Here is a 24,948-nt window from a genome sequence, read left to right as displayed (position 1 = left end):
TTTCCCTACCAAACGCCAACGCCATGGCTCAGGTGCCTTTACGCCCTCGCTATCCATCCGCTGTGTACAAAGTATTCAAACAGTTGCGACGACTTGTTCGTGTCAATCTTACAAATCTCACGGGCGGTCTTCTTCTTAAGCGCGCCGCCGTTGTTTAGAGCCGCGCGAATGATGGTTTCCTTGAGCGCTAGATAGGGCTTGGGCATGATGCGTAGTGTGCTGCATATCTCCACCTCCTCGGGATTGAGCAGCTGAAGATCCGCCTTCGACTCCTTGCCAAACTTCAAGGGTACAGTGTTCGGTAGCGACTTAGGCACGAACTTTGTCTTGGAGTGCTGAGGTGTCAGGACGCCGTTTGCACCATTGACGCCATTCTGTGCGCGATCAGGAGGTGGCGTTGTGAGACCGCTGTTCTGCTTGACGTGCAAAGGTAGCTCCTGTGCAAGCAATGCTGTGGCTGCAGAGGGCTGTTCAAAAGGCGGTTGCGGCTTGGTCATCCTACTGGACGCAAGACGATCGAACTGCCCAATGGGAGGCGGCCTGGTTTGCCGTTGCTGCTTCTCCTGTTCGTATTTCTCGCCGGCCTTGAGGCTGGTGATTTGCATATTCCTCCACTCTTGGAGTTGCGAGATGGCCTGTCTAAGATTGTGCTCGTATTCAAGGTCCTTGCAGAACTGCTCAAAGTCGGCGTGCTGCATCATCCTGGCAAAGGGCTTGGCCTTGTTCATCAGGTCTTTCTCTTCCTTCGTCCGCTTCTTGTCGGCCAACTGGTTCTTGCGGTACTCTAGCAGCTGATGCTCAAATATTATTTTCTTGCGCTCGACTCGGGCATCCAGACGGTGGTTGTAGATCTCCATGATAGTCATCTTGAGGTCCATCTCCGGTTCGAGCTCGCCCGTCCTTGGGTTCAAGCCATCGCCGGGGTCGAACTGCATGTGCTGAACAGCCTCTTCTGCTTCGTTGAAGTATTCTGTTTCGAATTCTAGACGACCGGGCATGTATCCTTGGACCTCGTGGCAAGCGGGAACACTCGCCGTGGGCTTCTGCTTTGGGGCATCGGGCTCGCGGCCTGCAGCTTCCTCCTTCTTCTTCTCTATCCTCCGCTTCTTCCTCGCCTGGAACTCATGACGTGGTATGCGGGTGCTGAGCTCGGTGTCATCCTTACTGCAGTGCTCAGGCAGAGGGAAGCTTGGGCTGTCTAGGTATGTGTTGATGTAGTGGTCACGGACCTCGTCCTTCTCGCGGTAGCCGCCTATGTGGTCCGCAATGTCTGCCCATGATCCCAGACCGTATGTTTCAGCGCCTTCCAGCAGGGCCAGTTCCTCGTCCGCTCCCCAGTCTTCGGTGTATATAGGTATCGAATGTTGTTCTATAACTTTGAATTTGTGCTTGGCAGGCTGATGGTCCCGCGAAGCCTTGCCGTCGGAGAAGCAGGGCACGCAGAGGTCGTACTCGTTGCAGACGTCCTCCGCGCAGCGTATGCGGACGGTCGACGTGATATCGGACGAACAAACATCGCAAACATACTTGGTCCCGCCCTCCGTGCCCCGCGTGCCTGTCTTCTTCTTGATGACACCCATGGTGCCCCGCTAATTGCGCGCGCAGGTGAAGGCGGGTTTGTTGATTGGGGGTGACGGGGTGACGCAGTGACGGTATCTGTGGCTGTGCACGGCAGGGGCGCGTGTCGGGGTCGGCGGGGGCGCTGACTAATGGCCTAATGAAATGCAGGATAATGCCGCAGGTCGCAATGCTGGACGGGGACGGGCGCCTGGGAGTGAATAGCGCGTCGAGGGAGAGTCGTGTTGGGCTCCAAGGTCGCGGTGTTGACGTACGCGGGCGGGAGAGGGTCAACGTTCGCGGCCACGGCAGCTGCAGCCGAGGCAGGACTGACAGGCCAGATGTCGCAGAGAATCGCGATGGCGCCGCAGCAGCCAGGCAGATTAAAATAGAAAGCAAGACTCACTCGCCCGTCCTGCAACACGCGAAACATGCAAAGGAATGAGGGAGGATTGGCGTGTCAGTGCGTGGTGCCTCCGAAATGAAGGCTAGTTTCAGACCCAATGACCCAACTTCAAACGAGGACCCTATCCTGAGCATCGCAGCATTGACGAAGGCCTGGGGCACTCGGACGTTAGCAGCATCGCCACCAGCCGCGCCCTATACCTGCCTCCTGCCGCTGCTTCTGCTCTGTAGACATCCTCCTCTGCCTCTTGCGCGCCCTCTCCGCCCTTGGTGTGCCCCTCGTCGCCTTCCCGCCTGTCTCCACTCCCAGCTGTCCGTCTGTTCTTCCTGCATCTGCCCACCCGCTGAGCTGCCGCAACCATGTCTTGGAAGCTCACCAAGAGTGCGTATCCCGCTCTCTTACTACCAAAGACGCCCCCTAACACGTGCTGCAGAGCTCAAGGAGACGCATCTGGCGCCCCTCGCCAACACATTCAGTCGCTCGTCGTCGACGTCGACCATAGTCGATGACCAGCCGACGCCCAAAGCCTCGAGTTCCGCCGCCAGCGCGACGACGCTCGGCAACTCCAAGGACAATGGCATTGGTACTTGGGACCCTCTGCCCACACTCACCGCCTGCTGACCGACCCCAACAGCCGCCTCAGAAGCCAACGCCTCCGCGCCGGCACAGCCCCTGCGCCCCGGTATCCTCATAGTCACGCTCCATGAGGGCCAGAAGTTCTCCCTGCCCGCCGGCGCCGAGCAGCAGTTCAGCGGCGGCAGCCACCACCAGGGCTCCATGTCCCAGGGCGGCGGCCTCTCGGTCGCGGGCTCAATGCGCCCCGGCTCGTCCTCGCACCGGCCGCAGTCTGCTGCTGGCAGCATCAATGCCGCGCCCACGATCCACGGTCGCTACTCCTCAAAACACCTGCCCTATGCCCTCGTCGATTTCGACAAGCAGCAGGTCTTCATCAACGCAGTTTCCGGTACCCCCGAGAACCCACTCTGGGCGGGCAGCAACACCCAGTACAAGTTCGATGTGTCCCGTGTCACCGACCTCACCGTCTCGCTTTACATCCGAAACCCCTCCGCCTCGCCCAACGCTGGTCGCAACGAAGACATCTTCATTGGAACACTCAAGGTCCACCCCCGATTCGAGGAGTCGCGGCAGGACAGCAAGGCCGGAAATGGAGAGGGTGGCGCTGGCCAGGCCGGTGCCGACTGGATACCAGTGCAGTTCGGTAGCGGCCAGATGAAGGTCGGCGTCAACTTTGTCGAGAACAGGCAAGACCGTCTCGCAATTGACGACTTTGAACTCCTCAAAGTAGTCGGCAAGGGCAGTTTCGGAAAGGTCATGCAGGTGCAGTATGTGCTTCTACTTTCTGTCACATTTACAACTACTCACACCGCGCAGGAAGAAAGACACGCACCGAATCTACGCCCTCAAGACCATTCGCAAGGCACACATCATTTCCCGATCCGAAGTCGCGCATACTCTCGCCGAACGGTCTGTTTTGGCCCAAATCAACAACCCCTTCATCGTTCCGTTGAAGTTCTCTTTCCAGTCGCCAGAGAAGCTGTATCTTGTTTTGGCCTTTGTCAACGGTGGAGAGCTCTTCCACCATCTGCAGAAGGAACAACGGTTCGACATCAACCGAGCTCGGTTCTATGCCGCTGAACTGCTGTGCGCTCTGGAGTGCTTGCACGGTTTCAACGTCATTTACCGTGATTTGAAGCCCGAGAACATTCTTCTCGATTACACTGGCCACATTGCCCTGTGCGATTTCGGTCTGTGCAAGCTGGACATGAAGGATGAGGACCGGACAAACAGTAAGTCGAGTCCGAATGTATTTGGGTCAGCCTACTAACACCTCCCAGCGTTCTGTGGAACACCAGAATACCTCGCTCCGGAACTCCTTACTGGCGCTGGCTACACCAAGTCTGTCGATTGGTGGACACTGGGTGTTCTCCTATACGAGATGTTGACCGGACTGCCTCCGTTCTATGATGAGAACACCAACGACATGTACCGCAAGATTCTCACCGAGCCTCTACACTTCCCTGGTCCTGAGATCGTGCCACCGGCCGCACGCGATCTCTTGACCCGCCTGCTGGACCGCAACGCTGAGAAGCGACTGGGTGCTAAGGGCGCAGCTGAGATCAAGGCGCACTACTTCTTCCACAGCATCGACTGGCGAAAGCTTCTTGAGAGGAAGTATGAGCCCAGCTTCAAGCCTAATGTGGTACGTAATGTCATCATCGTTCGAGGATCCAAATCTAACATGCCCTCAGGTTGACGCAAAGGACACTGCCAACTTCGACCGCGAGTTCACTTCCGAGGCTCCAACAGATTCATATGTCGATGGTCCCATGCTTTCGCAGACCATGCAGCAGCAATTCGCGGGATGGTCATACAACCGCCCTGTTGCTGGCCTTGGCGACGCTGGTGGCTCGGTGAAAGATCCATCATTCGAGGGTGTGACAGAAAGATAGTGCATTCCTGGGCGTAACAAATTAGGATTCGGGAAATCTCCGTTGAGTATGCGTGTGGCTTGTCACGGCGATGGAGCCGACACCAGGCACAACACCCACCGGCTTTGGATCCACAGATAGAAGCCGTGGTGATTGGTGGGATCTCAGCGCTCTTTGATGCTTTTTTGGGTTCAGGTGCAATGGCATGGCGCTTGAGGCAGCATTTGTGTGAGAGAAGCCTAAATTCAGGCAAGCAAATCAAGACGATATCCCCTTTGAGTTTGACATGCACGAATCTTAGTGATCGGCTTTGTGGTGCTTGCAAATGCTGTAGGGCTGTCGGGGTGGGACCAACGGGATGTCGTGACAGCAAGCGCGTGGGAAAAGTGGTGCCCCTCCTTCCCTCAACGAAGCTCTGACGCAAGCGGGGCCAGGTCTCGGCCGCGACATTTCTAATGACATCGGCCAAAACAACAACCTTCACCTTACTCACACCTTCTCCATCATCTCGCACTTGCAATTGATCCTACCCCTCTCCAATTGTCCAAGTTCAAACCTTTATACCCCAATACCTAATCCCGTAACACAACATGCCCGGCTTCGCACAGGCCTCTGACCTCAACGCCTGGTCGGCGCTCCAGGACCACCACCAGAAGCTTGGCAAGGACATCGTCCTGAAAGAGTACTTCAAGAAGGATCCTCAGGTAAGTCCAGAAGAAGCTATCCCAGTACATTTGCTGAAACATCGTAGCGATTCGAGAAGTTCAGCCGTACCTTCAAGAACGATGCCGAGAACTCCGAGATCCTGTTCGACTTTTCCAAGAACTTCGTCACCGAGGAGACACTGAAGCTTCTCATCGAGCTCGCAAAAGAGGCTGGCCTCGAGAAGCTTCGCGATGACATGTTCGCTGGCGAGAAGATCAACTTCACTGAGAACCGCGCCGTCTACCATGTCGCCCTTCGCAACACCTCCAACCAGGAGATGAAGGTCGATGGCCAGAGCGTCGTTGAGGACGTCAACTCTGTTCTCGACCACATGAAGGAGTTCAGCGAGCAAGTCCGCAGTGGCGAGTGGAAGGGATACACTGGCAAGAAGATCGACACCATCATCAACATCGGTATTGGTGGTTCTGACCTGTATGCAATTCCACGCAACTTGGATACGCTTTAAAAACGTGCTAACTCTTTTTAGTGGCCCCGTCATGGTCTCAGAAGCTCTCAAGGCTTACTCCCAGCGCGATCTCAAGATCCACTTCGTCTCCAACATCGACGGTACCCACATCGCAGAGGCCCTCAAGGACTCCAACCCAGAGACCTCTCTCTTCCTCATCGCCTCGAAGACCTTCACCACCGCCGAGACTGTCACAAACGCCAACACCGCAAAGTCATGGTTCTTGAAGAGCGCAAAGCAGGAGGACATTGCTAAGCACTTCGTCGCCCTCTCCACCAACGAGGAGGAGGTTACCAAGTTCGGTATTGACAAGAAGAACATGTTCGGCTTCTCTGACTGGGTTGGTGGACGTTACAGTGTCTGGAGTGCTATTGGTCTGAGTGTTGCTCTCTACATTGGCTTCGACAACTTCCACCAGCTCCTTGCTGGTGCCCATGCCATGGACAAGCACTTTAAGGAGACTCCTCTCGAGCAGAACATTCCCGTCATCGGTGGTCTTCTGAGTGTCTGGTACTCCGACTTCTTCGGTGCCCAGACCCACCTTGTCTCTCCGTAAGTTTCAAAGTTGCTATCCTGCGAAAAGGCTTAGTCTAACTCTTTTCAGGTTCGACCAGTACATGCACAGGTTCCCTGCTTACCTCCAGCAATTGTCTATGGAGTCGAACGGCAAGGCCATAACCCGCAGCGGTGACTACGTCAAGTACACTACCGGTCCCATTCTGTTCGGTGAGCCGGCTACCAACGCCCAGCACTCCTTCTACCAGCTCCTTCACCAGGGCACCAAGCTCATCCCCACCGACTTCATCCTTGCCGCCCAGAGCCACAACCCCGTTGAGGGCAACAAGCACCAGAAGATGCTTGCATCCAACTTCTTTGCCCAAGCTGAGGCCCTTATGGTCGGCAAGACTCCCGATGAGGTCAAGGCTGAGGGTGCGCCCGAGGACCTCGTCGCTCACAAGACCTTCCTGGGTAACCGACCCACCACATCCATCTTGGCCGACAAGATCACACCTGCCACTCTTGGTGCTTTGATTGTCTACTACGAGCACCTCACCTTCACCGAGGGCGCCATCTGGAACATCAACAGCTTTGACCAGTGGGGTGTCGAGCTCGGCAAGTCGTTGGCCAAGAAGATCCTGTCTGAGCTTGACGAGTCCAAGGAGTCTTCTTCTCACGATGCTAGCACAAGTGGTCTCATCAACGCCTTCAAGAAGAAGTCTACTTTGTAAGCGGATGATGTGTGACCAGGCTGTAATGGCTGAACGACTTGATGACTGGAGGATAAATTATATAGCAAGCATCTCAAGTATCTGTAGATGATACTGAGATCATGGAATACGAATGGACACATTGAAGTATATTGTCACGCCTATATATACACGTGCCACATGTCAAGCTCAGTCGACTCGCTTGCCTCCGCCTCCGTAGCCATATCCTCCCAACCCATAGCCACTGCCCATGCCGCCTCCTCGTCCGTTAGCGACAGGAAGCCCGTATCCACTACCTCCGTTTCCAAATCCTCTTCCACCTCCACCATTCATCCGATCCGTAGCATACCTCTTCAGTCGTCTCGGTAATTCCACACCACGGAAGTAAACAACGCAGACAGCCGCACTCGCCACGGCACTCAAGAAACAGTACACCAACGTACTAGTATAAATATGTCCTCCATATCCACTCCAACCCGGAGGCAGCGTCGTACTGGGATACCACCGCACACTGAACGCCAGACTCAACGGATCCCCAATCGTGATCTTGGTATTGCGCGTATGACTCGACACGGAATACGCAGTCGCCGCATCCACCGTCCCGGGTGCCACACTCTTAGGACTAGCATGAACGAGCAGATTCAAGTAATTCCCCACATGCAAATGGCTCAACTGCAGTGTCCCCGCCAGCGCAATGATAAGGGGCGTGTACATTGTACTCTGCGTCCCCAGTGCGCCCTCCTGTGTGCTTTCATCGCTGACCCGGTATTCGGTTTCTAGGACGCTGGGTGGGAGCGGTTTGGACGGGATACGGCAGGAAAGGGGCGCGTCGTTGTGGATGTAGAATTCGAGCAGGTGGAAGAATTCGTCCGTGACAAAGTCTATGGTGCAGTTTACGTCTTTCTCTACACCGAAGTTTAGGTGGAGGGGTTGGCCGGTTTCGTTGCAGGTGGGGAAGGGTATGTATTGCAGGTGGCCGGCGGCGTCGGTGATCTGGGGGGTGTGTGTTAGTTGGTTTGAACTGTTTGCGCGGGTGGCTTGGGGTGTGAAGGTAGTGGGCGTACGTGTTCACCGGTTTCTCTGGTTGGGGTTAGCAATTGTACTCGCATCTTTCTGTGGAGGTGCTGTAACTTACATGGTCCTGTTCAAACAACTGACTGGTATCATTTCCCCCGGGTTATATCCTCGTGCCTCTTCTGCGCTCTTCATGGGCTCCTGGCCGCTCAATGCGGTTGCGAAAGACGAGAACAACGCGACGACAGAGAGCCATGATGGTGACTTTCGTTGCGATATCATGGCGATTATGATATTTAGGAGGCTCGAGGAATCACTAAGCGCATGTGTAGTTGGTGCTGCGCGTAAGGCAGCTGCGACGGTCGAGGTGCATGTGTCAACTTGGACATTGTTGAGTACGGATCGAGGTCCCTGGCCTGTGCCCGCCCGCGGCAGAGACACTCCCGGTGCAACTCCGCAATCCAAGCTTCACCTGCGCGACATGGTTGTCAAGACGAAAAAGATGCAGATTTGCGTTGCCTACCGCGGCATGTGGTCTGGCTGTACAAAGCCACGTCCTGGACTTGACAACATGATGGGTGGGGTTGTTTGGATTCAGTGTGACCCTCACAGTATCGTGCAGTATGGCGTATTGCTACATCTTCAGCTTACGGAGAAAATCATGATCTCTTCGTGTCTACCAGATCGAGAAGCACTCATTGCTTCCTATGCAGATGCTGTTATAGTACAATATGTACACGTTCGATTTACACATGGTCTTCCAAACCATCCCAAAATCACAGAACCAGAGCATACAGATCTACCATCCCTTCCTCGTTAATTCCGTCACTCGGTTTGTGACGTCCTGGAAACCCTTTCGGAACCTCGCCCTCCACCGCTCAGATGCCAACCGCTTCCGCTTCAGTCCGCCTCTTTCGTGGAACTTTTGCTTGTTGAAGTCGCTCTTAACCTTGTTCCTTGCCATTAAACTTCCCAACATGCCGATGCCCCTCACAATGTCGCGTCCGCGGTTGACATCCAACTCTACAGTGCGTCCATATGCGGGGTTCAAGCGCGGGTACTGGGCAAATGTCTCCTCTTGTTGTACAGCGAGAGGTGACGCCTCGGAGGGTTTGTTGGCGAGGGTGGGATTTAGCATTCCATCGGTCGTCGCCATTTGGCTGAAATCCAGGCCTGGCCTCCTACCAGGTCGTCTGCTGCCGGAGCCCGCGAACTCCTCGCCGAAGACGCGGCTGGTTGGTGGGTTGGACCCTGCATTCCGAGGCATGCTGCCGAGGAGAGCGTCCATTGTCTGTGTAGTATTTCTTTGGGTGGTGGGCTGTGGCCGAGGTTGTGGTGCTGCGGCCTCCCGCTCAGGCATGTAGCGGGCTTGCGGCCGTTGAGCTTCCCGTTCGGGTACGTAGTGCTCGTCGTCGTTCTTCGGCAGTGGTTGTTGCGCAAGGCATCTCGGTGTGTGCGAAATCGCTCGTTGACATGTCCATGACGGTGTTGTCCGGCTCGAGGTGTGCGGTATCCGTGTGAAGTTGGAAGGGCGGAGCAGAAGCTCGCCCAACGATCGTGAGGCCATTCTGGATCTCTGCTGCTACAGTATTGACATGGGCGGGGTGATTAGACGTGCTGGCGGCGGGCAATTGCGGGATGGCTCCGGTGAATGATGGAGGTCATGCACGTCGCGGTTCCCAAATTTGTCGGCGATGTAGTGGTCCGAGCGTTCCTCGAGCTCCAAATCTCAACTGTGACTTCTTCTCTCACTGCAACACGCGACAGCGACCTCGATACCCTATCCAACCTCTCTCTTTCAATAATCCCACCAAGTTCGGCGACTGTATATCTGCGCAAGATGTACGGCTATCCTGGTATGTCGAGCGATCCTTTGCGACGCGATCTCAGCTAACATGCGCAGGTGCTCCGGGCTACAACCGCCCTCCGGGCTTCGCAGGCACTCCACCAGGCATGGCAGGCATGGCGCCGCCTGGAATGGGTATGTGATGGCAGTAACTGACAATAGCAAAGCTGACATTGCGCAGGTCCTCCAGGCGCAGCAGCTCCCCCCGGCGTAGCAGTTCCCCCCGGTGTCGCGAACGCCCAAGGTCCGCCAGCGATGAATGCACCACGCGCTCTGCCATCCGGATGGGCACCGCCCACCAACATGCCCACCTTCAACTTCAATGCGCCCGTCATCCGTCTGGGAACACAGGGCGGACGACCTGGCGCTGTCGACAGCCCTGTAGGCGGCCGAAGAGACAACGCCGCACCACCCGGTCGCCGTGGCCTTGGCATGGACAGAGATGGCGATCGCAGGGACGCCGTCCAGCCCGTCAACCCCCCGTCGCGCGAAGACATCGCGCGAACCATTTTCGTCGGCAACATTCCCGATGGCGTTGGAGGCGATGAGGGCATGGAGCGCATCCTCGAGACGGCAGGAAAGCTTGTTCGGTGGACGAGAGCTACCGACGCCAACAACAAGCCCCAGACGTTTGGCTTCGCCGAATTTGGAGACGCCCAGAGCTTGGAGACAGCCGCCGAGATATTCAAAGACGTGCGTGTGCCTACGAAGCGTCAGAAGGCCGGCAAGCCGAAAACCGACGACGGCGAACAAGAGGAGGTGGAGACGACCAAGTTGCACGTCATGGTGGATGATGCTTCGATCAAGTACGCAGAGGAATGGAGCAAGACCCGAAACGAAGACGAGGCCACGGTTCAATTCAGGCTCGACAGTGCCAAAGAAGCACTCTCCTCGGTCCTCGCGAGCTTTTTCAACCCGCCGAACGCACCCAACGTCGACTACGCAGGAGATACCATGATGCAAGATGCACAGGCACAAGACGGTGAAGACGTGGAAGTTGCATTCGTCAACCTTGCAAATGGCGAGGATGAGCTTGCGGACATCCCTGCAGAGATGCGCGAGATTGTCGCCGCAGAAATTGCTGCCTTCCGCGACCGTTCCAACCAACGCGATCGCGAACGACTCCTGAAAGAAGAGGAGCTTGAAGCCGAGGAGCGCAGGCGTAGTGGTAGACGTGCATCCCCACCACCATCCGCCCCTACTGGACCCGGAGGTGCCAATGGTGTACCGCTGGGCCCCAGAGCAGAACGGGGTGTTCAAGGTGCACCCAGTGGGCCCAAGGGCTCACAGTTTCCCCGAGACTACCAAGGTGGTGTCAACTTTGTCAATGGCGGTGCCGTACATAACGGCGCATACATCAACCGCGAGGACGACGATGACTCCGCCAGCGACTCGGAACTCGAGCGTCGTCGCAAGAAGAAGCGAGCAGAAGAGGCTGATGAGGCATACAAGAAGCAACTCTCCCGCTGGCTCCAGACCGAGCGTCGTACTTTCGCTTCCGTCGAGCGTACAAACGACTACTTCAAGAACATGGACGCGGAGCGCGAGAAAGCTCGTGCAGCACAAGCAAAGCAACTTCGAGAATTTGACGATGATCAAGAGGCAGCTTCGAGACGCGATCTCTACTACCGCGATCACAGCGACTGGATCCGCGACCGCGAGTCAGTCCGTGGTCAGGAGGCAAAGGAAGACGCGATCGATCGCGAACAAGAACGGCGCGAGTTGGCCTCGCAGAGGAAGCAGAAGGACCATGCCCGCGGCCAGGCCGATGCCTTCTTGGAGGAGCAAGGCGAAGAGCTTATGCGCAGGGAGGAACAGCGCGAGCCAGCTCATTTCAAGATCTCGCTCGGGGCCGCCGCCAAGAAGCTCGAAAAGACTGCCGCTCCCCGTCGAACCGCCGCCGATGTCGAGAATCTGCTCGAGGACGAGGACCTCACAGATCAATCCGGTGCCAAGAAGCGAACTCTCGTGCCTATCAACTTCGATGCGGCTGTACGTGCCAACCTTACGCAAGAAGAAATCGAAGAAGCCCAGCGACAGTTGGCGCGCGACATTCCCAACGACAAGGAAGGCCTGTGGAAATGGCCCGTCGCTTGGGAGCATTTGCCCCAGAAAAACATCGACAAGGATATCAAGCAGTGGGCTGCCAACAAGGTTCTTGAGCTCACTGGTGTACAAGAAGAGATGCTTGTTGACGCTATCGTGGACCATTTGAAGAGCAAGGGCGCACCGCAGCCCCTGGTGGAGAACTTGGAAGTGGCTCTCGATGACGAAGCTGAGTCCCTCGTGAAGAAGCTCTGGCGTATGGTCATCTACTACAGTGAAACCGAGAAGAGGGGTATCAAGTGAGGACGATGCTTTTTGCTCATGTGGAACAGCAATCCAACTTCGACAGTGCCTTTCGGATTAATCACCGAAACGGCTCTTGCATTCCTCATAAACCGGGCGAGTGAGTATTTGGGAGGTCTTGGTCTTGTTTGGGTAGTATTGACGCGCTGTAGGGTCCTCGGATCTTGCATCACGAAACGACGTGTAGATAATGGGTGTATGGTTGGAATGGAGAGTCATACCAGGTCCGTCCTTTTACTTTCGATTGTCACACCACTAATACACAGGCGTTCTTCTTTTACCGTTGTTCAAATTTGGATGATGCTTCGCTGTAGTTTTATGGGGCGTAAGTATTATGCGTGCTCTTTTTGCTTTGCTGATGTTCAGCATTGAGAGTCTACCTTGATGGTACTCATGATCCTCGGGTTGGACTACTCCTTAAACCCACTCATGCCACCCCGCGGCCGGTAAGTCTTGTTTGCCGCGGTATTTGATCACACATCACTATCGTAAAGAAGTCGTTGGAGTAGGTCAGGAACAAGCTTCATACTGAACTACTTGCCCGTGTCATCACGGCGGCTTTCCAAGTAGTTTCTCCTCGCACACTGCTAGGCGTTGTCACGCGTCGTCAAGCCCAAGCTTCTCGCCTAGCCGCGAAGCACCTGGAGCCGCGTTCTGGGCAAGGGACCCCTATAGTTCGTGGGGTGTAGCACTGTACAGCTCACGTGTGAGGTAAATAAAATGCCGGCAACGTTGCCAAATGCCCCGATTTTTCCAGCCCCAGAAAGTGGCGCGCCGAGATCTTCCACGAATGATGAGGGGCAAGTGGGGTGGAATTCACGATGGCGCGGGCGGTTGGCACTATTTGGCGTGGAGATGCGTGGAGTGTTGTGCCGGACGCCTTGCCAGTTAAATAGACCGTCTAGATCCTGCCTCCGGAGGGAATAAGTATCTCGCTCAACCATTTCACCTTGACCTCTTCATTCATCTTCATCTTTCTTGGTGTTCAAGTTTTGCTTGAAAAGAATCTCAACTTCTGGTAGCTTTGCGGGGTATTCCGATCATTCCGAACATCGGTAGCAACACAACGAAAACATCACAATGGCCATTACAATCACAGGTGCTGAGACGAGGGATGTGCGGTTTCCGGTATGCTCCCTGGTCATTCAAGCTATACAATAGAGAAAGAGGAATCTAACGCGTCTGCAATAGACATCCCTTGACAAGACTGGTTCCGATGCTATGAACGCAGCGGGAGACTACTCTTCAGCTTACTGTATCCTACACACAGACTCTGAGTTCAAGGGTCATGGTATGGTAAGTCTAATCTCATTCGATGTTGGCCATGAGTAGAAGAGATGAGCTACTTTGGCGACTCCGCCCTGATCATCTCAGCTCTTCCCCCAACTCATGGGTACCCCTGAACCGGCCAACTTGTGGCCACTTGGCAACTGAATCCATTCGTTTCCTGATTGCTTATAATTTGCAGACCTTCACAATTGGCCGCGGTAACGAGATTGTATGCACCGCCATCGCCTACCTTGCCGACCGCATCAAGGGCCACACACTCGACTCACTAGTTGCCAACTGGGGAAAGACATGGCGTCACCTGGTAAACGACTCTCAGCTCCGGTGGATTGGGCCAGAGAAGGGTGTTATCCACCTCGCTCTCGGTGCCGTCGTAAACGCCATCTGGGATCTCTGGGCCAAATCGCTCGGCCAACCTGTATGGCGCATCGTTGCAGACATGACACCCCAGCAAATAGTCGACTTGATCGATTTCCGCTACATCACCGATGCCATCACCCCCGAGGAGGCGCTGGAGATCTTGACCAAAGCCGAAGCCGGTAAGAAGGAGCGACTCCAAGAAGCCCTTGATAGCCGCGCTGTCCCCGCATACACTACTTCTGCGGGATGGCTCGGTTACGGTGAAGACAAGATGCGTGGTCTTCTGAAGGAGACACTGTCAAAGGGATACAAGCACTTCAAGCTCAAGGTCGGCAGCGATATTGCGCAAGACAAGCAGCGTCTCAGCATCGCACGAGAGATCATTGGTTTCGACAAGGGTAATGTGCTCATGGTAGATGCGAACCAAGTCTGGAGTGTACCGGAGGCGATTGAGTACATGAAGGCGTTGAAGGAGTTCAAGCCGTGGTTTATCGAGGAGCCCACCAGCCCTGATGACGGTACGTACCCCTTTCCTTCCTTCTATGCTATAGAGAAACGCATACTGACTTTAACAGTCCTCGGCCACAAAGCAATTCGCGAAGCCCTAAAGCCATACAACATCGGCGTCGCAACAGGAGAAATGTGCCAAAACCGCGTCATGTTCAAGCAATTCCTCGCCTCGGGCGCCATTGACATTTGCCAAATCGACGCCTGCCGTCTCGGCGGTGTCAACGAAGTTATCGCCGTGCTCCTCATGGCCGCCAAGTTCAACATCCCCATCGTACCGCACTCGGGTGGTGTCGGTCTGCCAGAGTACACACAGCATCTTTCCACCATCGATTACGTTGTCGTGTCGGGGAAGAAGTCGGTGTTGGAGTACGTTGACCATCTGCATGAGCACTTTTTCCACCCGTCCAGGATCGAGAATGGTTACTATGTTACTCCTATGGACCCTGGTTACTCGGTTGAGATGAAGCCTGAGAGTATGGATCGGTTTAGCTTCCCTGGTGGTAAGGATGGGTGGTGGCAGAGTGAAGAGGCGAAGCCAATTTTGGAGGGTATTAAGATCTAAGGATGTATTTTGGTAATCTCGAATGAAAGAATCGTATTTGAACGAGCAGATGCCTTGTGCTAAGCGCGGATATCCTTCTGTTCATAATACATCGCGTTCACCCTCTCCGAGATTACCTGTAATCACACCCCCTCAAGAAAGATACTCCTCCTACCCTCGATGCATTCCTCCAATCCCCCATCACGTAGCGGTAAGATGTGTCTGCGAAAGAACTTATGTTCTACCATACACCTCCTAAGTTTTTGCTCATCAAACGCTTCCTCTTTGGTAAGGAACAACCGAAAATTGCGACATTGGCTCAGCCGAACAGCTAGAGTCTTGCAATGGTCGTTGACAACACGCAGATGGTTGCCAAAAGGTACGCAGGTCCCATTTCCATAGAAGACTGAGGGAAGTCGACGTTGAAAAAGCGCTGCCTCATGATACATAAGACACAATGGTCCATATGCCAATAAACGGAATCGGACATGCACCCTGGGATTTTCGATGCAGTAGTCGGCCAGGAGATTTAGCTTATGGCAGGGGTCGGCTAACGTAATGCGCAACTCATCGAAGTGCCCTTTCACGATGAGGCCTCCGACATCCACTCGTTCATCTTTGGAGCGAACTAATGGTCGAATTTCCACAGTTTTGACTTGAGAAGTCCAAGACTTGTCGCATTGGCGCACGAAGCGGATGAACTGATGGGTAGCGTTTTGAGCGCATACGTTGTCTTGGGCGAATACGATATCGTTGTATAACAGTGACAAGTGCTTGGTCTCTTTGTAGAGTTGCTTGCACACGTACTTCAGCTGGTTGAACTCGGATGTAGATTCTGCGGTAGAACACAGCTTTACGCCCTGCGCGGACTCATGTTCGTAATACGCATCCACACATTCTTGGGGTGTTGCGTGCCAGATATCGTCTATACTGTTGACCTCTTCGGTCACTGCCTGGGGTATGGTGTCGAAGTCGATCGAATCGCGATAGAAGAGCTCGTGATGGTTGGCGGTGAGTGCGTATTCGTAGATCGTGTTGCGTATCTCGCCTGGCAATTGGAGGAGGCGATTGGTGCCGTCCTGGGTAGGAGCTGACTTGCTGTACCCACTGGTCATCGAGTCGGAGTCTCCTCGCGCGATTCTGCTAACCGCGCGACCTATCTCGATATATTCCCTAGTTTCAGAGTTTAGGCGGGCAGGAGGGGCAGTGGTAGGTGATGGTGTTTTGGCGGCAAAGAATACAATTATACCCATGCGAAAGGGCAGCCTTGGAACCCATACGTTTAGACTTGGTCAGATGGCAACGAGAAAACTCTTTAATCCACATGTCGAAGGAGCCCAGACCAGTTTCGTACTTGTTGTGGGGATATCATTAGGCGACCCAAGGTAAGTCAATTTGTTTGTAATTATTACGGAATGTGCGTCGCTTCCCATGAACTAAATTCTCAGAAATATCCTAGCGATTAGGAGTTATCAGCCACAGGTTCGCATCTCCAACGTTGCTTGCCAGTAGTATGCAGCTCTGTGTGGCGTCTCTAATGATCACTTAAAGTAGCTTCTCGACTCTTCCTTACGATATCTTTCAACTGTGCCATCATTGCCATATCTGTGGAGTTTTGCTGGCTCTCCGTCCTTGGGTCCTTCCAAAGCAGATCAAACTTAATCTCTTTCTGTTCGTTGATACGTCTTACAAAGACTACAACAGGTTCATGTATAAGAGCCGCGGTATCCCACTTGTGAGTCTGAATCTTGAATATAACGTGCTGCACGTTCAATGTGACCCCTGGAGTCTCTTCCAATCCCCTGAAGGTAAAGATGCATGCGTCTAGCAGGCGATGTCGAAGTTCGGGATCGGCTATACTGGCGTCTTTGGCGATTGCGGCAGGGACATTGACGGTAACGTAAGGTAGATGTAGGCTCAGTAATTCGCGGAACGAGGCGAAGACGTCGTCGAAGTATATGCGTGGTTCATTTGCGTCGGCAGGTAGCGAGCGTGTATCGCGCATTCCGAGACGGACTTTCACGTTATGAAGGTGGGAGTGCGTCTGGATCTGGGGCGTGCCGATGACCGTATCTATCTCAGTAGTGGAAAAAGCGACTTGAACCATATCGATGCTCTTCTGTACTGCGCCGTTCATGACTAACTGGCTCTCGGCGACTATCATGCTGGAAAACTCTTGACGGATCTGCTTGCAAGCGCTAAGAAGACCGGTAACGTCTCGCAGGCTGGTAACATCCGGCAGGAGATACTGATAGACTTCGTTTCGAATCTCTGCAGGCATCAATAAGAACGATGAACTCTGCCCTTGTGTAGGTACGAGAACAGGGGTAGGAACATCCATAGTACGTGATATGTCGATGCTTCGGGCGTTGCGAACATCCTGATGAAGCCTTTGTGCGAGTTCGTCGTGTAATCGTCCTCTGTGCTTCTTCGATACGGCCATGAGTATTTTCTGGAGCCTGTTCTTAGGTTTGGCAATCGTGACTGTCGTTGCATTCGCCAAGTCAGGAGCTTGTTGATCGTGTCGCATGAGTCCTTTTCTGCTGATATGGGTTTCGCGGGGGCGGGGGACATTAATGACTTTTCGTAGACGATATCTTGCCCGCTTGAGAAGAGATTCTTTCATTGGAATAGACATATGCAATCAGCCTGGACACTAGGATCTGCCTATGCTAGGGTTGAGTCAAGTAGAGCAAGAAGATCGGTCGTAATGCTGCCCTGAATAGTCGAATATGCCGACAGAAATTTCTTCTCATCGTTATCGAAGATGGCTGTATTCATGACGGTGATCGAGCCGAGAAACATGCTGTTGTTTCATAGGTCTCCGATTGGCAGCAGCGGCCCAGTCTACCACTGAAAGCAGTGGGGCCAACCTAGGAAGGGGAGGTGATGGGTGGACCGGCCACTCCCAAGGCGTTCTTATAGTGGTACATCTCCAAATGTATTCGGTGGTCCTCACGAGAAAGGTCGCTATCTGAAGGCCGTTATTGGAAGAGTGGAGATTGGCAGAAGATGAGGCTCAACAAATGCGAGTGTCGGGATAGTCGGAACGTTCCGCGCAGCGGCTATTGAAGGCCCATGGCATGACTCCGATGGTGCATGGCCACCTCGTATCCTCTCAACTCAGATCTCATATATTACTACCTATGTGCTGCTGAACATTGAAATAAGTATTGATTACAGAAACGCTCGCAGGTTTCCATTGCCGGATTTACTACCCCACCTGCACCCCGCCTCCCCGCTTTGATCACCAAGGTCGACCCAGAAAGCATACCCTCCCCGGAAGCTATTATCAACAATTACAGTCGCTATGGCTCCTCCTCCAGCTCCGGGCGTATGGTGCCCCGCAGTAACCTTCTACACTCCCGAAAGCGACACGGCAACCTTGGATCTCGCCGCACAGAAACAGTATTTCCAATACCTCTCCAAATCGGGTCTTACTGGTTTAGTCGTTCTTGGCTCTAACGCTGAGGCATTTCTCCTCACTCGCGATGAGAAGAGAGCGTTGATGAAATGTGCTCGTGAGGCCGTCGGCCCCGACTACCCTCTGATGGTCGGCATCTCAGGCTTCTCTGTACCTCAAGTCATGGAGAACATTAGCGACGCAATTGAGGCTGGAGCCAATTATGGACTTTTGCTACCAGCGGCGTACTATGGGCCAGCAGCTTCTAAAGAAGTTGTCATGGCTTTCTACGATGAGGTTGCGCAGAAATCCGAGTTGCCTATCGTCATCTACAACTTCCCGGGTATCTGCAATGGGGTGGACCTTGATTCTGTCACGATCGCCGCGCTCGCAAAACGGAACCCTGGCAAGATTGTCGGCGTAAAGTTGACGTGTGGCAGCGTCGCGAAGATAACCAGGCTATGTGCTGAGCTGCCAAGCGATACCTTCTCTACGTATGCAGGCCAAGCGGATTGGTTGGTTGCTGGCCTCGCAGTTGGAAGTGCAGGATGTGTGTCAGCATTCAGTAACGTCTTCCCGAAGGTCTGCTCAAAGGTCTACGAGTGGTATACTACTGGGAAGACTCAAGAAGCCTTGGAGCTTCACCGCAAGGCGGCGCTCGCGGAGAGCCCGATCAAGGCTGGAATCGCTCCCACGAAGCATGCTGTTAGTCAATACAGTGCGAAAGCTGCTGGCATCGAGGGCGCCGAGGGGAAGCTCAACCCAAGGCGACCGTACTTGCCAGTTGGCGACGCAATCAAGACGAGCGTAAAGAGTGCCATGGAAGAGCTTGCTACGATAGAGAGCATCTTGTAGAAGAGGCTGAAGGATGATAGGGTTCCCGGGTTAGTTCAGATAGAGGTAATCGCATCTCGCGGCGTGGCAAGCGTAGCATCGACATCATCAGTCTTTGAAAATCAGATACACGATGGACAGGCCTCTTTCTTCGACGTATTCTGGTTCCTGCCGTGATGCTATGAGCCGTGAGAGATGAGGACTAGTAAGCGTGCAGACCCTTGACTTAGCGGCGCACGTGCCTTATCGATAACCAACATTCACGTCTCGAACTTTTTCCTACTCTACCAAACACGACGAAATGGCGCCGCAAAGAGGAGCAAGCGGTATCGAAAAGAAGAAGCGGTCGAAAAAGAGGAGGACGAGAACTGAAGGTAAAAGGAGCGCTGTTGAACAGACCGCGAGGTATACGCTAACAACTGGACAGTCTCATCATCGAGCGAAAGTGACAGCGATGTCTCCAGTGTAAAGAGTCAAAAGGTGGCCGCGGTAGAAGAAGAAACAAAGGTATGAGTGTCGCGTTGAACAGGTCTGATCTGATCTGACTCGAAGAAGGATGTTTCGCCAGCGCCAGCACCAGCACCCACTAAGAAAGAGAAGAAGAAGAAGAAGTCCAAGACAGGCAGTGCTCCAGAGGCTCAGCCAGATCAAGATGTCGCTATGACGGATGTACCAGCTTCTCCGCCACCAAAACAGGCAGCGTCAAAGGCTAGTCAACAGGCGCAAGACGAATTCGGCGCCCTCTATCTGCGCAAAATCGCGGCTGAGTTCGCTGACGATCTCGACAAAGTGCGTGAAGCACCAGACTTCAAGGCGAGCAGTGTGCCGATGCTCATTCATGCGCTCAAACAAGGCGAAAGTCTTTACAGTGTAGAGGAGAGAAAGAGGGTCGTAGGCGCGGCGAACGCGTAGAGAGCAAGGGTAGCATGGGTGGCGTTTGGCGTCTGGAAATATTTTTGCGCAAAGATTATCATAATGCAAACGTCCGTATATTTTAGAAGGGTGTCCGAACTCGGTCCCATTCATGTGCCAAATTCCCCCCAAAACGGTCATCGAACAGCCAAACGCCTTGCTATGCAGAATCTCGTGAAATCGTCTAGTATGCCTCGACCTCCATACCGCTCCGCCACTCCAACTCGATTGTCCAAGCCAGGAGGTTCGGGTGCTTGATCACAACCATGTCATGGGCCAGCTTCATGACTTTCTCCCTCTTCTCCGCCTTTTCTCCCGATGGCAGCACCATCAAGGTATCGTACGCTCTAGCCAGCAGCTTCTCCTCGTATTCCCGTCTTAGCTCGTCATCGCCCGTCCAGTTGATGATCTCCTCGTATATCCCTTCTAGCGGGCTAGTAGCGTATATCTCGTTCTTAACAGAGGCTGTGGTACCCTCCAGTGTCGCGCCGATGCGAAGTCGTCTCTCTTCTATGAGCCGCTTGATTGTGGAAGCCTCCTGTGTCTCGTGGATCTCGGCGATGCGCGTGTACGTTTTTGACGGGTCTGGCAGCCGACCTTCGAGGTAAGAGTATACGGGAGAGGACGGCAGCTGGGTACTGAGTGCGCGTGCATATTGAGTCTTGGTGCCATGGGCACGGGCGTGATCTACGAGCTTATCGATGGCAGATTGGGACTTGTGCGCGTCGTCCCTGTTCTTGTTAGCATTTTTGCCTCTCCACCTGTATAGACAAAACATACAAATTCATATATATCTGCGCTAGTTCCAGTCCGACGTCAATGTTCTCATCAACCTTCGCGCCCTTGAGACCTTCGTACATGCCCCTTAGCCCGAGCCATGCCTGTGGATCTTCAGGCTTGAGCTTGGTCGCGTCATAGTAGGCTTTCGCCGCTTCGTCGAATCTGCTCAGGCCGTCGTTGGCGCGTCCGAGGAACAGGTAGGCGAAGTAGTTTTGGGGCTCCTTCTCCAACACTGCTGTCGCTTGGTTCTTTGCTTCCTCCCAATCCTTTGCGCCAATCGCCGCCTTCGCAGCCTTCAGCGCCGTTTTTGTAGACATGTCGTTGATTTGGGTAGCGATAGTTTGGGGAGTAGCCGTCCGTACGGCGCTATTTGTGTTATGAAGGTGCCATGAGGAGTGAATTGGAGCTTTGGTGTGGGGCTCGCAGCGTCGAAAGAGCAGGCAATGACGCACGGCATGCTAGCGTCGATCCTGGGCTTCATTCAGCCTTACCAAAACACGAACATCAACGTCAACCACTCTGTAATCTACTTGTCACTACCCTTCACAATAAAACCGTTCGAACATCTCTGACATTTCGAACCCCTCTCATTACAGTATCTGTCGGCGTTCTGCATTGCATTGGCTGGGTTCAAAAGTTCGGATTGCTGTCATGGCGTCACACGCGGACAGTGCGCACGACCTGCTGGACCTCGACATATCGACATTGCGGCAATTTGTCGAGCTGTTCCCCAACGAAGGACTATCAAAAGTTATCACAGGCTGGTTGAGCAGCGGTATATCAAGATACCCGCTTGTAGAAGAAGGCGACTCAAGAGAAGGACCTGACCTGAGCGAGGGTGGGGTAGCTCTTACCCAAGATGTCCCAGTCTCACAGGAGGACTGTCTGGTGTTGATGACTGAAGGAATTACCGAGGCTGGAAGATCGCCACTTGCACATTGCTTGCTCGGAGACTACTACCTGTCCTTGGAGGAGTACGAAAGCGCGGTCGAGAGCACAAGGAAAGGCTTGAAATATGCTGCTGCGGAGGCTAAGAAGACCGACTTATCACTTCAGAGAACTCGCGACGCTTTGAGTAGTACGCTTGCTACTGCTTTAGTCTACTACCAGGCCCCAAGAAATCATCTGGAAGCCAAGGGTATCTTCGAATCCATCTTGAAACGCAAGCCACAGTTCACCTCTGCTCTCATCGGCATCGGGTTGGTCCTAGAAGAAGAGGAGGAATATGAGCAAGCCTTCCAATTCCTTGAGAAGGCGCTAAAGCAAGATCCCTCGAATGGTCGCATAGGTGCAGAATCAGCCTGGTGTCAAGCACTTGCCGGTGACTACAAGGCCGGTCTTGAAAGGCTCCAAGAGTACCTCGATTACCCGCAGCTCGATGCCTCCAAGCAACGTGGCCGCGAGCTCCGCGCACAGACACTTTATAGAATAGGTGTATGTATATGGGAGCTCGATCCGTCAAAGCAGGCGAGGAAGGACCGCCAAGGAACGTATGCGAAGCTGCTCGCGGCGATCAAAGCAAACCCGAACTATGCGCCCGCATATACTCTGCTTGGAATTTTCTACGAAGATTACAACAAGGACCGCAGACGAGCACGGCAGTGCTTCCAAAAAGCCTTCGAGCTATCACCCTCTGAGGTCGTCGCAGCTGAGCGCCTTGCTCGCCTTTTCGCCAATCAAGGCGAGTGGGACATTGTCGAGGTCGTGTCCCAGCGAGTTGTAGACTCCGGAAAAGCCCGTCAGACACCAGGATCGAAACGAAAAGGCGTCAGCTGGCCGTTCTCTGCTCTTGGTGTCGTCCAGATGAACAAGCAAGAGTATCAAAAGAGTATTGTGTCCTTCTTATCCGCACTACGCATTAGTCCGGATGACTACTACTCTTACGTCGGTCTCGGAGAGAGCTACCACAACTCTGGTCGATATAACTCAGCATCACGCGCGTTCAACTACGCAGAAAACCCGACAGATGGCGTTGTATTGAAGAGGTCTGACCAAGAAGGGTGGTTCACCAAGTACATGCTCGCCAACGTCAACCGCGAGTTGAGTGAGTTCAATGAAGCTCTTGCAGGTTACGAAGCTGTACTAGCGTCTCGGCCGAAAGAGTTTGGTGTCTCGATAGCACTTCTGCAGACTCTCGTAGAGAAGGGTTGGCATTGCATTGAAACCGGTTTCTTCGGCGAGGCTGCCGATAGCGCGACCCGCGGTATCGAAGTTGCGATGTCGATTACCGAGTACAAGCCAGATGCTTTCAATCTATGGAAAGCTGTTGGCGATGCATGCAGTTTGTTCACTTGGGTTCAAGATAAACTCAAGCAGTTTCCCGTGGAGCTGATCGAGAAGGTGCTGCGCAGCAAGTCGGATATGAACATCGATTTTGATGAACACAAGGATATCGATGGGCTTGGACAGGATGCGTTGGCTGCACTTTCCGCAGATAAGGACGACACCCTTACCAAGGTGCTCAAAGCCTCAATACTTGCACAAAAACGAGCAGTTTCCAGTTGTGCGCATGACATACACGCACAGGCTGTAGCGTGGTACAACCTAGGCTGGACAGAGTACAGAGCACACGTCTGCTTAGAGCAAGAAGGCATTGAAGGGTCGAAACTCACAACATACCTTCGAGCAGCCATGAAGTGTTTCAAGCGTGCCATCGAACTAGAAGCCGGTAACTCGGAGTTCTGGAACTCGCTTGGTGTCATCACGACTACACTGAGTCCCAAAGTTGCTCAGCATGCCTTTGTTCGCTCCCTACATCTCAACGAACGAAGTGTGCACACCTGGACGAACCTAGGAGCGCTTTACTTGTTACAAAATGATCACGAACTTGCGCACACTGCCTTCTCAAGGGCGCAATCGCAAGACCCCGACTACTCACTAGCATGGGTCGGCGAAGGCATCATCGCATTGCTCACCGGAGATTCCAACGAGGCGCTCTCCCACTTCACTCACGCATTCGAGCTTTCAGAGTCGTCACTGCTTTTGACCAAACGTCAGTACGCTGTCTCGGCTTTCGACTTCCTTGTGTCTTCGCCTTCGTCATCCAGCAACATCACGAACCTCATACAACCCCTGTTCGCGCTCCAACAGCTCAACATACAAGCACCCTACGACATTCCGCACAAGCATCTAGCGGCGTTGTTCTTAGAGCGTATTGGCAACTACGACGCTGCCGTAGGAGCTCTGCAAGCTGTGAACGAGACAGTTGAGCAAGAGTATGAGAAGTCAGAGTCGCTGGCGTCCCTGGCTCGGGTTGCACAAGCCAAGACAGATCTGGCCCGCAACCTTCTCGCTATCGAGTCCTTCAAATCGGCTGTTGAAGAAGCTGAGACAGCACTTGATCTGCTCTCTGAACTGGACAGCGATACCAAGCAGTCTGCATTATCCGGGGACCAGATCTCGAAGACTAAGCTATCAGCTCGTCTCACAGCTGGTCTAGCACACTACTTTAGTGGCTCATTCGACGCCGCGATACCGTACTTCCGAACATCGCTCGAGGTAACTGGGGCTAACCCAGACATCATCTGCATTCTCGCAGAAGTACTTTGGGCCAAGGGTGGAGAGAACGAGAAGCAAGTGGCTCGCGACCAGCTCTTTACCGCCATTGAGAAGCATGAAGGCCATGTTGGCTTGCTAACCCTCATTGGCGCCATGACAGTGCTCGATGATGACTTGGAAACCATGGAAGCCATCAAAGACGATCTAGACCGACTGCGTACGAACAAGGAGCTCGGCGACGAACATTTGGCACGCGTGGAAAAGGTTATCGAAGCCATCTCAGTCAGTCTAGGCGGTGAGGAGCAAGAGTTAGATGAAGCTCGTCGCAGTGTCATGCTTGCCCCCTGGAAACATACTGGTTGGACAGAGCTCGCCGACGCTGCCGGAGGTGATGCGTTCGCCAGTACACTTGCAAAGGAAACTGCGATGCGCAACGCACCGCCGAATGGTACGCTTGGTGCTGTTGGACTGGCAGGCGCGATGGGTGGTACTGGCGATGTGGGAGACGCTCAGAGGGCAGTTGTACTTGCGCCTTGGGTCGCCGACAGTTGGAGTGGCTTGGCTGAGTGTGTTCAAAGCGCTTGAACAGGAATAAAGCTACCTTACAGGCGTGTGTTATGAACATCTCTACGCCACCATGTCATTGATAGAACCCATTATGATTAGCGACAAGATTTTCAAATACAATGTGACATATATGCGTAACATTTTTCCTATGAGTCGTGACGCCTATTTGGTGACTGAGCAACGACAGTCGCAAGGGGTGGACAAATATCACGTCACATTTACGAGGTTTGCTGTATACACACCGTTATATCTTAG

General features: G+C 53.7%; 12 protein-coding genes across 12 annotated transcripts; 7 read left to right on the top strand and 5 right to left on the bottom strand.

Moving 5' to 3' along the window:
• Positions 1 to 38: 38 nt before the first annotated feature.
• Positions 39 to 1,580, bottom strand: J4E79_003224 (uncharacterized protein; the record flags this gene model as incomplete). The annotated part of the gene is made up of 1 exon (XM_049352119.1): positions 39 to 1,580. One exon carries the CDS (start codon positions 1,578 to 1,580, stop codon positions 39 to 41), a length of 1,542 nt encoding a protein of 513 aa, XP_049213590.1.
• Positions 1,581 to 2,322: 742 nt separating this feature from the next.
• On the top strand, positions 2,323 to 4,434 carry J4E79_003223 (uncharacterized protein; the record flags this gene model as incomplete). The annotated part of the gene is made up of 6 exons (XM_049352118.1): positions 2,323 to 2,344; positions 2,397 to 2,546; positions 2,598 to 3,306; positions 3,356 to 3,771; positions 3,820 to 4,184; positions 4,234 to 4,434. The coding sequence occupies 6 exons, from the start codon at positions 2,323 to 2,325 to the stop codon at positions 4,432 to 4,434; spliced, it is 1,863 nt and encodes a 620-aa protein (XP_049213589.1).
• Positions 4,435 to 5,003: 569 nt separating this feature from the next.
• On the top strand, positions 5,004 to 6,813 carry J4E79_003222 (uncharacterized protein; the record flags this gene model as incomplete). Its single annotated transcript, XM_049352117.1, has 4 exons — positions 5,004 to 5,117; positions 5,165 to 5,550; positions 5,606 to 6,136; positions 6,189 to 6,813. The coding sequence occupies 4 exons, from the start codon at positions 5,004 to 5,006 to the stop codon at positions 6,811 to 6,813; spliced, it is 1,656 nt and encodes a 551-aa protein (XP_049213588.1).
• A 168-nt stretch (positions 6,814 to 6,981) lies between these two features.
• Positions 6,982 to 9,094, bottom strand: J4E79_003221 (uncharacterized protein; the record flags this gene model as incomplete). The annotated part of the gene is made up of 4 exons (XM_049352116.1): positions 6,982 to 7,785; positions 7,857 to 7,872; positions 7,928 to 8,186; positions 8,659 to 9,094. The coding sequence occupies 4 exons, from the start codon at positions 9,092 to 9,094 to the stop codon at positions 6,982 to 6,984; spliced, it is 1,515 nt and encodes a 504-aa protein (XP_049213587.1).
• Positions 9,095 to 9,646: 552 nt separating this feature from the next.
• J4E79_003220 (uncharacterized protein) lies at positions 9,647 to 12,001 on the top strand (the record flags this gene model as incomplete). Its single annotated transcript, XM_049352115.1, has 3 exons — positions 9,647 to 9,662; positions 9,710 to 9,787; positions 9,834 to 12,001. The coding sequence occupies 3 exons, from the start codon at positions 9,647 to 9,649 to the stop codon at positions 11,999 to 12,001; spliced, it is 2,262 nt and encodes a 753-aa protein (XP_049213586.1).
• Positions 12,002 to 13,081: 1,080 nt separating this feature from the next.
• Positions 13,082 to 14,720, top strand: LGD1 (L-galactonate dehydratase; the record flags this gene model as incomplete). The annotated part of the gene is made up of 4 exons (XM_049352114.1): positions 13,082 to 13,129; positions 13,193 to 13,297; positions 13,470 to 14,166; positions 14,224 to 14,720. 4 exons carry the CDS (start codon positions 13,082 to 13,084, stop codon positions 14,718 to 14,720), a joined length of 1,347 nt encoding a protein of 448 aa, XP_049213585.1.
• A 562-nt stretch (positions 14,721 to 15,282) lies between these two features.
• Positions 15,283 to 15,814, bottom strand: J4E79_003218 (uncharacterized protein; the record flags this gene model as incomplete). The annotated part of the gene is made up of 2 exons (XM_049352113.1): positions 15,283 to 15,327; positions 15,428 to 15,814. 2 exons carry the CDS (start codon positions 15,812 to 15,814, stop codon positions 15,283 to 15,285), a joined length of 432 nt encoding a protein of 143 aa, XP_049213584.1.
• A 340-nt stretch (positions 15,815 to 16,154) lies between these two features.
• On the bottom strand, positions 16,155 to 17,142 carry J4E79_003217 (uncharacterized protein; the record flags this gene model as incomplete). Its single annotated transcript, XM_049352112.1, has 2 exons — positions 16,155 to 16,220; positions 16,273 to 17,142. 2 exons carry the CDS (start codon positions 17,140 to 17,142, stop codon positions 16,155 to 16,157), a joined length of 936 nt encoding a protein of 311 aa, XP_049213583.1.
• An 867-nt stretch (positions 17,143 to 18,009) lies between these two features.
• Positions 18,010 to 18,957, top strand: J4E79_003216 (uncharacterized protein; the record flags this gene model as incomplete). Its single annotated transcript, XM_049352111.1, has 1 exon — positions 18,010 to 18,957. One exon carries the CDS (start codon positions 18,010 to 18,012, stop codon positions 18,955 to 18,957), a length of 948 nt encoding a protein of 315 aa, XP_049213582.1.
• A 280-nt stretch (positions 18,958 to 19,237) lies between these two features.
• J4E79_003215 (uncharacterized protein) lies at positions 19,238 to 19,848 on the top strand (the record flags this gene model as incomplete). The annotated part of the gene is made up of 3 exons (XM_049352110.1): positions 19,238 to 19,310; positions 19,364 to 19,443; positions 19,492 to 19,848. 3 exons carry the CDS (start codon positions 19,238 to 19,240, stop codon positions 19,846 to 19,848), a joined length of 510 nt encoding a protein of 169 aa, XP_049213581.1.
• Positions 19,849 to 20,032: 184 nt separating this feature from the next.
• On the bottom strand, positions 20,033 to 20,945 carry J4E79_003214 (uncharacterized protein; the record flags this gene model as incomplete). The annotated part of the gene is made up of 2 exons (XM_049352109.1): positions 20,033 to 20,579; positions 20,629 to 20,945. The coding sequence occupies 2 exons, from the start codon at positions 20,943 to 20,945 to the stop codon at positions 20,033 to 20,035; spliced, it is 864 nt and encodes a 287-aa protein (XP_049213580.1).
• A 334-nt stretch (positions 20,946 to 21,279) lies between these two features.
• On the top strand, positions 21,280 to 24,711 carry J4E79_003213 (uncharacterized protein; the record flags this gene model as incomplete). The annotated part of the gene is made up of 1 exon (XM_049352108.1): positions 21,280 to 24,711. One exon carries the CDS (start codon positions 21,280 to 21,282, stop codon positions 24,709 to 24,711), a length of 3,432 nt encoding a protein of 1,143 aa, XP_049213579.1.
• Between the last annotated feature and the right edge of the window lie 237 nt (positions 24,712 to 24,948).

Source organism: Alternaria viburni, assembly GCF_023758015.1.
Source record: "Alternaria viburni strain BMP 2772 chromosome Unknown scaffold_5, whole genome shotgun sequence".
In the NCBI taxonomy this organism is placed as follows: Eukaryota; Fungi; Ascomycota; class Dothideomycetes; order Pleosporales; family Pleosporaceae; genus Alternaria; species Alternaria viburni.
The sequence above is the reverse complement of the archived record's forward strand: the minus strand, read 5'-3'. Positions and strand labels throughout refer to the sequence as shown.